The sequence below is a fragment of the Muntiacus reevesi genome, chromosome 3 (genome assembly GCF_963930625.1).
Source record: "Muntiacus reevesi chromosome 3, mMunRee1.1, whole genome shotgun sequence".
NCBI lineage: Eukaryota > Metazoa > Chordata > Mammalia > Artiodactyla > Cervidae > Muntiacus > Muntiacus reevesi.
In genome coordinates this window covers 247,507,218-247,522,525 of record NC_089251.1, presented here as the reverse complement: position 1 = coordinate 247,522,525, position 15,308 = coordinate 247,507,218, and the positions used below count along the sequence as shown (strand labels likewise).

The 15,308-nt window shown below is 35.7% G+C and overlaps 1 protein-coding gene across 1 annotated transcript in view; it reads left to right on the top strand.

The window, feature by feature from the left end:
• Window positions 1-15,308, top strand: part of OLA1 (Obg like ATPase 1) — a 161,801-nt gene that overhangs the window by 22,375 nt on the left and 124,118 nt on the right. The window contains exon 4 of the mRNA XM_065931779.1: window positions 2,378-2,505. Coding sequence (XP_065787851.1) covers window positions 2,378-2,505 — 128 coding nt within the window. The remainder of the gene's footprint in view (window positions 1-2,377; window positions 2,506-15,308) is intronic.

Below are 15,308 nucleotides of genomic sequence, written 5' to 3'. Positions count from 1 at the left end.
TTCAGTTTTATATATAAGCTACAAAATTATATGTAGAATGCTTGTATGGTTTCACTCAAATTTCTCTGAACTCTTGAAAATAAGTTGCAGACATGATGCCACACTACACTTTAATTCTTCAATTTTTGTTTGCTAAATATAGACACTCTCCTGCATTGCCAGAGTAAACCATTATAATCAGGACACTGACAGTGATCTAAGTTTCATGTGATCTAAAAACATAAAGTGGTCTTAAAAATCATTGGTACGTGTATAAAAAAATCCTTGAATAACAGCTCAAGTTTTTGTTTTTTGATATATGGTATTAATGGTTTAAACCTCTATCATGGCCTTAAATCAAGAATCAGAATTAAACTCATTTCCATTAGAAAACTGACTCTCAGAACTATAGGTTGACCTGTCTTGTTTCCTCATAAAAGGAAATGGAAGTCTATGAAGGTGAAATGATTTGTCCAAGGTCACACGGATAGTAATGTCAACCAGGACTAGAGCTGAAGGCTTCCTACTTCAAATTCAGGGCCTTTCCACTCATATCTATGCTACTGTAGTTTATATTTATCATATGGGTGATAGTTTTAGGTATAAGAAATTATGTAGATGAATTTGGTTGCACTTAACATACTGATTTGAAGATTGATTTTTTGAGATAGTAACAGGTAGCATGGTACTTTAGTGTTGACTTCAGCACCTCAGTTCTGTTAACAAGGACCTGGGTTTTTTCCCCCCTCCATTTTACTTTCTTCATCAGCTGGGTCATAAGATTACCTTCCCTTTTATTCATAGGATGCCTCTCCCATCTTGGAATTGTATACTTTGTCGTCCATGTTCAGAGAGAAGAAAGAGGGGTTTGCTTCTAGAAGCTCTGTCAGAGCACTGATGAGCTTCTATTTAAGAATGCTCTTACCTTCTCTCGCAAACCTCTCCTTAAGTCTTTAGGCAAGTGGGGCAAAGCAGAGGTCCTGGAGTCATTGATTGTGCCTAGGGGATGAGATTAAACTGCTTATATAGGTCCAAGTACATGCGCTTTCTAGGATTAGGTATAGAGCCAGCTTCTCCAAAGCTCTGGGCTACACTGGGGAGGGATGGCTAGCCAAGTGACGGTCAATATAGTCCCCAAGAGAAGGGCAGAGGACACCACTGGTGCGGCATCTACAGTCTCCACCAAAAACTGAACCATAGCTCATGTATGTTTTCTGTGGATTTGCTGGTAAGAGCTATCAACTAATTTCTATTTGTATAAAAAAATTTTTATGGAACAGTTATTTTTAAAATACTCATTTTCCATGTAGATATTGGAGAAGTATTTTGTGGAACTTTATGTTGTGTTTTATCATGTAGTAAAATTGACATTCTGAAAAGTGAATATTCTGAAAATTGACAAAGGATACATATGTATGCCATACACCTTTGTCATATGACGTTGAAAGTAGCTTTATTTACTCATGCTTTAATCTCCTTTTTTACATGGCTAACTGATTTTGTTAACTTGTTTTCTAGTTTGTGTTAACTGTTACTTGACTTTGTCTCATTCTGTTGCAGTTGTTAACAACTAGGTTATTACTATTCTGTTAATTGGTTCACATCATCACATGCACTTTGGGGCTATAAAACCCATATGGTGATTAAATGCAAGAGGGAGGGGACATCTGTATACCTATGGCTGTTTCATTGATATTTGGCAGAAAACAACAAAAATCTGTAAAGCAGTTATCCTTCAATTAAAATAAATTAATAAATAAAAGAAAAATAAGAGGGATTAATAAAATCATTTATATTTTAAAAGATGCAAACCTAGATATCCTGTATTCCAGTTTCATTACTATTAAGCTGAATGATGCTGTGTGCAGTAGATTTCTTAACTCCTCAGAGGCTCAATTTCCTCATCTGTAAAGTGGGTTTAATAAATAACATCCACCATATAGATTTGTTTTGAACTTTGAAGTGATAACACATGTCACTAGTCCGGGTCACTCAGTCCGGTCCTGGCATGCAGTATCAGTCGTCTGCTAGCTCGTTTTGTGATGGTTACCCTGCCTCGTATCAAGTGTGCCCTGAAACATTCCCCCTCTGCCTTTGTGTGTGTGTACATGTGCCAGTGGAGCAGTATAGTAAAATTAGTGACGTGAGTTTTTGGTTTTAGAGACATAATAAAAACATCTATTCTGTTTAAAATATTTCCCTTCATTTTCCTAGTTAAGAAAGTCCTAATTTTTAAAAAGATTATTTCTTGCTTGCATTTTTTTATTCATTTGAGAGTCTAATAAGCATTGTTCTAGAAAGGAAAAAATTAATTTATGTAATGTGTTTGGAAAAGCCATTTGGCTAATAAACAGGTTCTTAGTACTATCTTATACTAAAGTCATCTTTCGTTTTTCAGCAAAATTCCTGCTTTTCTAAATGTAGTGGATATTGCTGGCCTTGTGAAAGGAGCTCACAATGGGCAAGGCCTGGGAAATGCCTTTTTATCCCATATTAGTGCCTGTGACGGAATCTTTCATTTAACACGTAAGTACAGCTGTTTATTTAGTTGATTGATTCTATTATGATTCATATTTTCTTTCCATTATTGTGCAAATAAAATAATAAATAACTAATAAAATAAGATTTGCTTAGTTTCACAAGGTGAATTGTGGTTTGTCTGTTAATTATGACTTAATGTGATTAGGTATCTTCTCCACATGAAAAGGCTTATTCCACATTATATGCTGTGTTGTTGTCAGTTTCTAATTGAATTTTATCCCATTTTGGATTAGACCCATTGAGAAGTGTTTCTATGCAGAAGTAATTTTGTTGATTATAAAAGGCATTTTGAAATTTTCTTAACTTGTGGAATTTTCCTTCATTTTTGCTTTCCATATGTTGAGAAGACAGAATTGATAAAGGAAGGGATTCCATTATTCCAGAGGAGAGAAAGGCATCCGGGTTATATTTTAGAGATGAAAGGATTAAGGAGAAACTATAGATCAGCTAGTTGTTAATGAAGAGAGGGATATAAAGCAAAGAGAGAAAATACGTGGAATTGTGTGTTGGTTTGCGTTCTACAGAAGTGACCCACGAGCATAGTAATCCTCTGAAAAAAAGAAAGTTTTAGGTTAAGGCTCAGTTCAACACTGTACTTTATAGTAATATTATTATAATGAACAAATTAATGCAAACGAAGGAAATATAAATTAGAGGTGGGGTCTGATTTAGTGCTTTACTCTGTTACTGGTCCTAGACAGGTAACTAACTATAAGCAACTGAGAATGAGCATTTAGAAAGTTTTGCTTAGTAATTCATTTTTATTTTATTTCACAAAAGCTCATAACAGATAGTTTGAGAAGCACTGGTCTGGGTAGCTTTACTTGGATGAAGATATAAAGACACTTTATGAACAAGATTGTGATGTAGGCAAAGAATAAGATTGTGTGTTTGTGAGTATGGAGGGGCTTTAAATCTTTAGACCACTCTGTCTTATTTGACACATTATTTGTGGAGCACCTCTTTCTGTTGTGCTAAGGGATATAATTGCGAGTGGAAACAGAAATGACCCTCCCTCATGGTTACAGTCCAGTGGAGGAAACAGACATTGAGTAAATGGTCTTGTAAATGCCAGATGTCATTCTCTAATTGTGTACAGAGAAGAGAAACAGATTTTTTATGAACCATGAACATTTTTTTTAATGGTTTTCATGAGTTTAAAAAAAAAAATGAAAAACTGGGCTTCCCTGGTGGCTCAGTGGTAAAGAATCCTCCTGCCAATGCAAGAGATACGAGTTCGATCTCTGATCCAGGAAGATCCCACGTGCCCTGAAGCAGCTAAGCCCCTGTGCCACAGCTATTGGGCTTGTGCTCTGGAGCCTGGGAACCACAACTGTTCAGCCCAGGTGCTGCAGCTGCTGAGGCCCACCTACCCTAGAGCCAGCACTCTGCAACAAGAGCAACCACTGCTATGGGAAGCCTGTGTGCCGCAACTAAAGTGTAGCCTCTGCTCGCTGCAACTAGAGAAAACCTATGCAGCAGCGAAGACACAGCGCAGCCAAAAATAAATAAATAAAATTTTTAAAAATTGAAAAACTTGTAAAAAGTGGGAATTTCTTTATATTTTTGCCATAAATGACATTTATAATTTTGAATAAACAACTCTGACGAGCTATGGGTATACTATATGGTGAGTTGCATGTATTAACTATAGAACAAAATTTTTTTATGAATTCATAATTTTTCTTTTTTTTTTTGCTTTTAGTTTTCCTTACTTGACCATGTTGTTAAGAAAGAAAAGTGATACAGTACAGAATAGGGAAATAGTAACCAAATTATGGGAAGCAAATTCTTTTAAATTTTATATATGTGGTAACTTCTCATAGGTGTTTTATTTAGAAAAATAATTTTTTTCTCTAGAGTTCAGTGAGCCAATATAATTTGCTTTTACCAATTTTTAGAAGCAATATGACTTCCTATTGTTAGATATTTAAAGCTTTAAACATGACAAGACTATTGTATTGATTTCATGGAATCTTTAGCTTTTTAAAGCTGGCATTAGAAGTTTTGAAGTGATTTTTCAACAGAAAGCTAAAGTGCTTGTGTGTTATCTGAAGGACATCACTTTTGGCTGTATCATTGCACCTACTGTCGAACTGTTTATAGTTGAAACTTGTTAGTTTCTCAGCAGCCACTTAGAGATACGACCTTGTAGCCTGGAAACAAGAGTTCTGCTTTGTGAGGTATGAGACAGTTTTGTTCCCAATTTATTTTTTTTTATTTTTTTTATTTTTTTTTAAACACCAAAAGTTTATTTTTTAGAAATCATTTGTTTGAGGTTTTAAACAAGTCAAAGCACTAAAATGACATGAGTTGCATACTGATGGAAGACACAAAATATACATATCACTATTTACTCTCTTATACAACCCAACAAGTATGAAGAGCATAAAATACATTTATTCACATAACACATTTCATCAACTGTTAAAATATGTCAATGACAAGTTGAAGTCCAACAATATTATTTACCAGGAAGTAGAATATTCTGACCCCCAGTGAAGCAGAAAAATGTACACTCCCATCCTTTATAGTCTCACCTTAGAAAATTAGTTTTGAACAATAATGGTAATATATATGTGAAGCTTACACTAAGTTTCACAAAAAGTTCACTTCATTTACTAAATGATTTTACTTGGACTCTGAACTCAGGTTGGGCACAAAACCAAAGCAGGTTTATCATTTTCATACTGAAAATGATCAAGCAAGATCATTTGTTTTACAAGACAGATATATCTATGTATACGTGCGTATGTGTTAACTTAGTATTTTTCACTTCAGCAACAACAGATAATTAGAAGCAACTTTCTGCTTTTATAAAAAAAATGTTTAAAGAACATATTTCTATCATCTAGTTAAACCCATCAGTAAAAAGTCTGATCTTTTGGGATATACTTAAAGCTAATTATGAAACAGCACTCTCTCTCTGTACACCTAAACACGTCTGCTGGGGGTTTTTAGTCTCATTTTCTTAAAGTTCACTAACATTAGAAAAAGCCTGCTTTTTTCAACTAATCTGCCTAGAAAAACATAATCACCCAGAAATAATGTAATCAAATTATATATGAAGTTGCTTAGATACTATTTTATCCAATGAGAAGGGAAATTCAGTTACTCTGATGGTCTAATGACAAATTTTAAAGTAGACTGTAAAGCTTTAAATGTGGTAAGCTTGCTGAACACTACTTCCAGTCATTTGAACAAATATCTTTCCCCTTTGAACAAATATATGAAAGTTATTGGTAGATGCTCCACTTTATTATTCATTATATAATAAATTGTCAAACCACATGGAAATACATATAATAACAGAAATAAAATTGCGAAGTCAGATATGCATATTGTTGTACTCATTTCATTTCATTTTCTGTGGACAAAAAAGCCTAACACAATGTAAGCACACACATTCTTTGACTATTTTTTTCCCCCATTTTTGGTGCTTATTTCTTGAGTTTAACAGCATCATGAAACCAATCTAGTTGTTCTAAACGTAAGCTCAGATAATAGAGATAACCCTTCCAGGATATGCAGAGAATGACTGCCCTGCCACTCCCCAGAATCTTGCATGCTAAGCTCATGCACTCCCATACACGGCCATGTCACAATATCTCCTCAACACAGACACACATGGCCAGAGCGACATCATAGCAAGAGAGAAACAATTCTATCATTTGTCTTCTCAAGGAAAAGAGGCCTAAAACTGAGGTTTTCTCCTCCATATATCTCCTAGATTAGGTTCTATGGAACTGTTCACTGCAGCATCCCAACCAGCCTGAGGAGAAAGGATGGAACTCTGATTCCTTCTACCTCAGCTCACAGAACACCAACACTCTCTCAAGGAACTGCAGGAAATACGTATCTCCTCTAAACCATCTATAAATTCTTTTAGTCTTTAAGTGCTCCTAAAACATGTGAGAACATTTATGTAATATAACAGCAATCATAAATTGCAACGGCTTTTTAAAAAGTATATACACTGGAGATAGATAGATACATATATCTTAAAATAACCAACATGCAGTTGTCAGCTTAAACTAAAAGTACACAAAACCTTTGCACTTTCATGCTCATTTGCACCAACATATCCTTTCCAGTAGTTCAATTTGGCAAGTATCAAGCATCTACTATGTGCTCTATATATGTGAATGACCTAACTTGGTGTGATTCATCATTTACTGGTCATAAACTAAGAATACCATATACCAGTGTGTATATGCATGTTGCCCTACTTTAAATTCATTGGGGAAAAAAACAGTTGTCTTTAAAGCTTCACTCAGGCTGTTTGCTTGAACAAACATTCTTCTAGTGTATTCATTACATTAAGCATACATTCTTTTAATGTATTCATTAGAATTTACCACCATTCACCAAAGTAAACAAGAACAAGAACTTTTAAACTACCAGTCAAAAGCAAAAATTTGTAAAAATAGTAATTTAAGTCTAATTTATCTGTACAGATTTCCTAGAGAATCTAGTCAGTTTCACAAAGAAGATTAATATTAAAACAGACCCCAACTAATGAAAAAACTAGTTTTTTATAGAAATGCATTTCCCGACTATAAAGCAGAACTAGCTACCCTATGCTCTCATAGACTCGGGACATTTTGAATGATTACTAAAATTCTTCAAGTTCAATTACACAAACAAGCAAAGAAAAAATTTAAAGTATTATTAAGAAATTTGGAAAGAGATTTTTATCTTTTGGGTAACCATTATAAGGGTCTCAAAATGTCTGGCTAATTGCCAAACTTCCCCTTGACACTGGTAGTACAGGCTTCGGAAGATGCCATCTTACAGATTTAAGGAATTCTTCTCAACTGAAATTTCTGATGTCCTTGGTGTGTGTGAGAGGATGTGTGTGTGCAAGTGAGAAGAAACTGCAGATGGTCTTGAATATTTTCCTCTAGAGGTTATGTTTCTTTTGTTCCCTGACACAGAAATGACACTGTGTCAATGGCACTCAGGTAAAGCACCTTTACCAATGTTCCGTGCACCCATCACTTGGGGTTTAACTTCTGCTTGTTTGCATCATCCATGGCTGAGCTCCTTAGGAAACATATAGGAGGTTCAGATTAATAGAATTGTTAATTGTGAAGTATGTACTCATTTATAGTTATAGAAAACAAAATTTCAAATAGAGTTGGTTATTTTCACCTAAATTGTTGTGTGTTTGCATGTGTGTGTAGTTGGTGGTAATGATGGGACGATGGGATTTATGGTACCCTGTTCTTTCCAGAGTTCTGTTCCCCAGTTGCTTATTACAGGGACAAAATGAAGGAACCTGGGATGACTGTAGAGTTAGCATGTTTTTAAATACCTCTTTAGGGTATGAACAGACTCTGGCAGTTATGGCCTGGCAAGCAATTCAGCACTAACAATATTAGCTTGTGTCTGAATTGTTGGCATTTTATTTTGATTTCCATAAGAAGGGAAATGATTACTAAGCACCTAGTATTAGGTGAAAGTGAAAGTGAGGTCACTCAGTCGTGTCTGACTCTGTGCAACCCCATGGACTATAGCCTATAAAGATCCTCTGTCCATTGGATTTTCCAGGCAAGAGTACTGAAGTGGGTTACCATTTCCTTCTCCAAGTATTAGGTACTATGGTAGATTTTTTTCTAACCTATTCTATTTAACCTTAACAATTCTTCAGGATTGGTGTTATCCCAGCTGTATAGGTGAGGGTATTGAGAGAAAAAGGCTAAGTAGTTTTGCTCAAGTACATAGTAAATGTAAATTTGGCCTCGAGCCCGTTTTTCTTCTTTCTTTTTCTGGCCACACCATGCAGCTTGTGGGAGATTAGTTTTCCAACCAGAGATTGAACCTGGGCCCCGGGTAGTGAATGTGCCAGAGTCCTAACCACTGGACTGCTAGGGAATTTCCCCATCTCTCTTCTTTAAATTCTTTTTTTCCACCATACCACTATACTGCTTTTGTTAATTTTTAGATCTGAATGTTTAGGATCTATATAGTAAACATGTTAAAGATCCATGTATTTGTGCGTGCGGTCAGGGTGGGGAAAGAAAAAGAGAAGTTAGGTGCTCGGTTTATGCTGTTTTTCAGAGGATTAGGTTATAGTTTTATTCTTTTGTTGCCATCAAATATTTATTAAGTACTTACTATGTGCCAGGCTATGTGCTAGGTGCTTTATGTGAGGAATTTCATTCAATTCCCAGAGTAAATCAGATGTAGGTACAGAGAGGTTAAAACATGCATCCAAGGTTAATAGCTGGTAGGTGGTATAGTTGGGAGTAGTACTCAGTAAGGCAAGTCTGAGTCCAAAACCAGCACTGTTAGCCTTTGTACCAGTGCTGACCAATAGAAATATAATGTGAGCTACATGTGTAGTTAAAAGTTTTCTGATAAATCCCACTTCTGGGCATACACACTGAGGAAACCAGATCTGAAAGAGACACGTGCACCCCAATGTTCATCGCAGCACTGTTTATAATAGCCAGGACATGGAAGCAGCCTAGATGCCCATCAGCAGATGATAAGGAAGCTGTGGTACATATACACCATGGAATATTACTCAGCCGTTAAAAAGAATTCATTTCAATCAGTTCTAATGAGATGGATGAAACTGGAGCCCATTATACAGAGTGAAGTAAGCCAGAAAGATAAAGAACAGTACAGCATACTAACACATATATATGGAATTTAGAAAGATGGTAATGATAACCCTATATGCAAAACAGAAAAAGAGACACAGAAGTACAGAACAGACTTTTGAACTCTGTGGGAGAAGGTGAGGGTGGGATGTTTCGAAAGAACAGCATGTATATTATCTATGGTGAAACAGATCACCAGCCCAGGTTGGATGCATGAGACAAGTGCTCGGGCCTGGTGCACTGGGGGACCCAGAGGAGTCGGGTGGAGAGGGAGGTGGGAGGGGGGATCGGGATGGGGAATACGTGTAACTCTATGGCTGATTCATATCAATGTATGACAAAACCCACTGAAATGTTGTGAAGTAATTAGCCTCCAACTAAAAAAAAAAAAAGTTTTCTGATAGTCACGTTAAAAAAGTAAAAGATGAAATTAACTTTAATAATGTTTAATCTATCAAAAATATTATTTCAGTGTTAGTCAATATGAAAAATTATTAATCTATTTTTTGGTGCCATGTTTTTGAAATCTGGTATGTAATTCTTACTTAAAGCACATCTCCATTTGGACTAGCTGCATTTCAAGTACTTTATAGCCATATGTGGCTAATGGCTACAGTATTAGTTAGCTTATATTCATAGAAAGAAATTTGAAGAGAGACATCAAATTGTTAATAGATTCTTTGGAGAATAGACTTGGGATGGAGAGAGAGGTGGGTGAATTTCCTTTCTTATGTTAGACCCTTGGCTAGTTTTTAAAAAGTGAACATGTATTATTCTGATTTTTAAAACATGAGAAATTTTCTTATTTAATTACTAATGTAGTGAGTGAGTGAGTGAAGTCACTGTCGTGTCCTACTCTTTGTGACCCCATGGACTGTAGCCTACCAGGCTCCTCTGTCCATGGAATTTTCCAGGCAACAATACTGGAGTGGGTTGCCATATCCTTCTCCAGGAGATCTTCCAGACCCAGGGATTGAACCCGGGTCTCCCGCATTGCAGGCAGATGCTTTACCATCTGAGCCACCAGGGAAGTCCAATGTAAGGTATGCACAAATGATTCAAGTAAAATTCTAAGGAGTTCTGTATTAAATCAGTGAGAAGAGAAGATGACTTTGCTTAGAATGTTGTGATTCAGGAGTTTTCAGTGATCTACTGCTATCTCTGTAAAAATGTTTGGTTTTTAAACTGGGCTAATCAGGATAGTTCTGCCAGGATGATTTAGTTAAGGATTTTATTCTCAGATAATGAAATTAGTGGATTCTGTTAAAGTGGATTCTGTTAAAGAAGTTGCTTCCTTGAGAACTCCCTTAGCATTATATTTGTATGTTCTGTTCTGCCATTAAATGATACTTGAATTTCTAAGGTATCTTAGTGGTGTGTAGTGAATGTGTGTGTGTAAGGCAGACTGCCTTTTTTTTTTTTTTTTTGGGCAGACTGCCTTTATACCTCTTTGTTCTAATAACTAATTCCTTTTTGTACAGTTATCTCTTCCTCATTTTATGTATTCTTGGTAAGGGGATATTATCCAGTTTCCTCCTTCCACTGCGGGAACCTTATCTGTGCCCTTGACAGGCACAGCCAAGAACTGGCCACCAACCTGAGCTGGGCTTGAGAGAGGAAAAGATTGAGTTAAGGTCGTTAAGAATTCAGTATGTCATTTCATCTGGCTTTTCTTTCCCCCCAAGAGGAAGAATGATAATAGGAAAGGAAGCGTAGTCTTCTAAATAGATTCTTAACGTTTTTATTGTATTTACACCAGTTGTTTCAGTATCCCCAGTGCAGAGTCATATGAAGAAAATTCCTTTGTTGATTTGTCAAAGTGAAGGGAAAGGCTTGCTAGTCATGCCAGCCCATTGTTGTTTTGTGATATAATCAATAGCCATCTATGTGATATCAAAAAGTGTTCCCTTATAATAGGTTGAATTATGTATGATTTAGGTAGTGTTATCCAGTAGTCCACATAGTCCACATAAGTTGATTACTTGTTTATCCCCTCTCCCCATCCTATCTAATGAGTGGGCAGTTTTGGTTTTATCAGATTTCACTCTACCTTTTCATTATAAATGGCTATAACAGATGTTGATACTTTAAAAAATACTCATAATGTTTAAAAATTCTGAATGATACATTGTTATTATAAACAAATAGGAAATAATGAAGGTGTTCACAATAAAATTTCGTGTTTGTCCCTTGTTTCCAGTCTTCAGAAGTAACTGCCTTCTCTTTAAAATCTGAAAGGATATGTGCTTATTTTCCTCTCCTGATTACATGGAAGAGTTTAATTTTTATTTGAATTTCTTTTCCAATGTTTATTTTCCATAAAAAAGAAAATCTAGTAAGTAGAGCATTTCAGTTTTCGGGATAACTGCTAATTGTAGCTTGATTTTTATGTCATTTCTTTTTATTTTGAAAGATCTATGAAGTTTTATAATTCTTAAAAAAAAAAGTCTGTTGCCCCTTAAAAATAATGTCTGCTCCCCCCTTGCTCCCACTCCCCAATATGATTTTAAGCCCTTGACTGATTTTACTTTTCTTTTGGGCTTACCTTTCTTAAACTGGGCAGACAAGTTCGTATGAGATAGAATTAAGGTTAATCTATGTAGATGATTTCTGTGCAGATGGTTAGAATTTTTGGCCAGGAAAAATAAAAGCCCTGATCCTTTCTCTTTTGTTATTAATGACAGATGCGACTTCATTCTGTTTTGTATTACTATTCCTCTGTGTCTGTTTGAATTTCATATGTCTAAATTGCTCAGTTTTAACAGTAAGATTCCAGAGAGTTCCTTTAGTTTTGTTGCCTGTGTTTGCTAAAAAGTAGCGCTGATGGAAGAAAGAGGTTTTAAGTTGCCTTTCTAGTTTATATAGAATGGTAGCCCTCAAGGCACTACAACTTTATTGAACTGCTAAATGAGAAGGTAAAAAAGCTTTCATTTAATTGCCAACCCCCCCCCCCTTTAGGTTAAGTTAGGTGTTTATAGGTTTTGTAAATCACCTTTAATTACCATGAACATAAATTGCTGTTTTTCAAGAGACCACCTCCCCCCTTCCTCATAAGCACATCATTTAAGAGTTTAAAATGAGTCACACATTTTTGCCTAGACACAAATTGCCAATATAAAGCTGTCTTTGATTGTATCCTAAAATAATGGAGTTTTTTTCTTTGGGTCCTGTAATTTTCTTTTTCAGCAGTATTTATTAAATTAATCTAGTATTGGATTGCAGTAAACAATCTGACCAAAAAACATATGTTTTCTTTGTTTCCTCGGTACAAATTCAATGGGTTAAGTAATTATGCAGTGGTTCTTGTCTACATATACAATGCATTCTAATAATGAACTTCTGTTTACTGTGGAAAATATTGCAGCAGTAGGAAACAGTTCCTTTCTAGTTTACACTGTAATATTGTATGAAGTTATTTAATCTGCTAGCTGTTTACAGTTTAATTGCTTAAATGTATCCTTATATTCATGGTGGTCTTATATCTACTTAGGTGCTTGAGGCATTCTCATTTTTTTCTTGATTGTCTTTTCTGACACATTTTAGAGATCTCATTTTAGAGATCTCCTTTCCTGTCCTCTCTGCTCAAAATAGCAACTATATGGATTCTTTAAAAAGCTCTTCTCTCACTAAGAGTTGAAATTACTCAGGGATGGAAGGGCAACTTCTAAGGTCCTGGAGAGTCTCTTGATCTTTTAAACATTAATGTTTGAACTACATTTTTCTTAGTTGTCAGAACACTGTCATTATGTTAAGGTAAAAACGGAAGTTTGAGACTGATTTGGTTTCGAAAACCAGTGTATTCATTGTTATACTTGACTTACATGAATGAAATCATAACACTTGTGTTTTATTACAGTGTAAGTCTTCAGTTTTACTATAACTTGTTCCTTTGCAAATTTTACATTGACACCCGTAAACCACCCATTGTAGGCCCAGTATCATTTTCCTGCATCAGTGACTCAAAATATTGAGCTCGGGTTGCCAGCCTAGGCAGTTGGGGGAAAGGCGAGCCTTCTTTTAAGGGCTACAGACTGTGTACCAGAGCTAGTCCTTTAGAACCAAAAGGTTCCTCTCCTCTCCACTGGGAGGTCAGGGTGTCCCTCCGGAACCCCCAGACTGCTCAAGAACCTGGAATGGTCTCATCCGGGTCTGTGATGTCTCCTTCCTGGTCCATCTTCCCCCTTGTCTTTGCTGTCCTTGCTCCCAGGGGAGGAGGGAGGAAGGAGCGTAGCCTGGCTGGCTTGGATTTGACTGATTGAGTTCTTGCTGTTGGGAACTAAAGAAGACCCCATTGTTTCACCAGACCTCTAGATATTTTACCCGTCGTATAGGTAAAGAGTTGGGTCAGGGGAAGGTGGTTTTGTTCCTCTTTGCTCTTCCCTGAGTTGAAAGGGACAACTGTATGCACCTGCTCTATAAGTCAGTTGTGAAGATCTTCTCTTGTATGCCAATTGTCAGGTCGATAGGGCTAAAACAGTTTTATACATTAATTTATAGCTTTCTGGGAATAGTGTTCTCCCTCATTCCTCAACTAAATTTATTATTCAAATTTTGTTAAATCCTTAGAGTGAAATGAAAATGCAGGGAATTACATGTACCCCACTCATTTCCTAACTTGTTTTTTTCCATCTTTGTATATTCAGGCTGAATTCTGATTTGTGTATTGTGTATAAAAAGTTTGAGAAAGAACTCTAATTAAAATTATTTTGAATATAATTTTTAAAAACAATTGAAAGTGTTATATTTGGGGTTTTAGTCAGATCAAGGATTGATATTTTACTTTAAAGAACCGAGGAAAATAAAGTCAGTCCCATAAAGGAAATTTACTGTAGGTTATGATTTTAAATACAGAACCACAGTGTTATTATATACCACCATTTTAAATATGATCTGCTATTTATAAACTCATGGTTGTAGTAATAGGAAGAAATCAGATGAATGAGTAATAGGGAAAGGAATTTACTGAGTTAGGAGCAGGCACTTTTTGGTGCTCTCATATGATACTCCTGTGAATGAGATCTTATTAGTCCATTTTAGAAATGAGGAAACTGGATCTCAGGGAGTTTAAATAACTTCCAAAAACCACACAGCTACTGACTTGGCAGAGTCAAGATTTTTTAGCAAAACTCATCCTTTAATTGCTACCCTCTGTTTACTGTGTTTACTTTCTGAAGCTATTTTATTGCTTAAAATTATAAAACATTTTTCTTATTTTAGGGTAGTTTTAATATTAATAATAATTTTTAATGAAGGGATAATATTTCATTGCCAGTGATCTACAATTTATCATTTCCTAGATACTGGAGTATGTTTTTAGTTATTCTGCTGTGATAGATGACTCTTCTGTGAGTGACTTTATTCACGTATCTTTTTGCCTTTATTGTATTATTTGCTTTTTTTGTTGTTTAGTTGCTCAGTCATGTCTGACCCTTTTATGGACCCCATGGGCTGTAAACCTCCAGGATCCATAGGATTTCCCAGACAGGAATACTGGAATAGGTTGTCATTTCCTCCAGGGGATTTTTTTGATCCAGGGATCAAGCCTGCATCTCCTGCATTGCAAGTGGATTCTTTACCACTGAGCCACTGGGGAAGCCATTATTTGCTTAAGAAATATTTATTGGAGAGAAATTAATGAATCAAAGGGTACATTCTTTTTCATTACTTGCTAGCCATTGCCAAGTTGATTTTCAGTAGGGTTTCTTGAATTTCCTTTTTTGTAGAAATTATCATACTGCATTTAACCAGCTATAAATACCAGTTGTACAGTGTATATTGGGAACAACTTAAAGTATACATAAATCAGTGAAATAAGATTACATGTTAAGTATTTACTCTATTGAGAGTAAAGGGGAAAAGCTGAGTGACTTTGATAAGGAAACAGCTGGCAGAGCCCCAAGAGTAGAACTGTTCCTGAAGAACAGTTGTTGGAAGAGAGAGAGTGGAGGAGTCTGAATGCACTGGAATTTACTAGGGTGATGGTGTTTACCTGGTTTGCCATTCTTGGCAGGGCTTTGTGGTTAATCTCTGAGTTAAATTTGATGTAAATTAAGACCAGACTATAATTTGAATTTGAATTTTAATCCTTCTTTGTTATAACCTCTTTCATTTCTTGTTGTCAGCCTTTCTTTGCTGACATTGTAATTCGTGGTTGAGAATTCTAAAGTTTGCTTCATT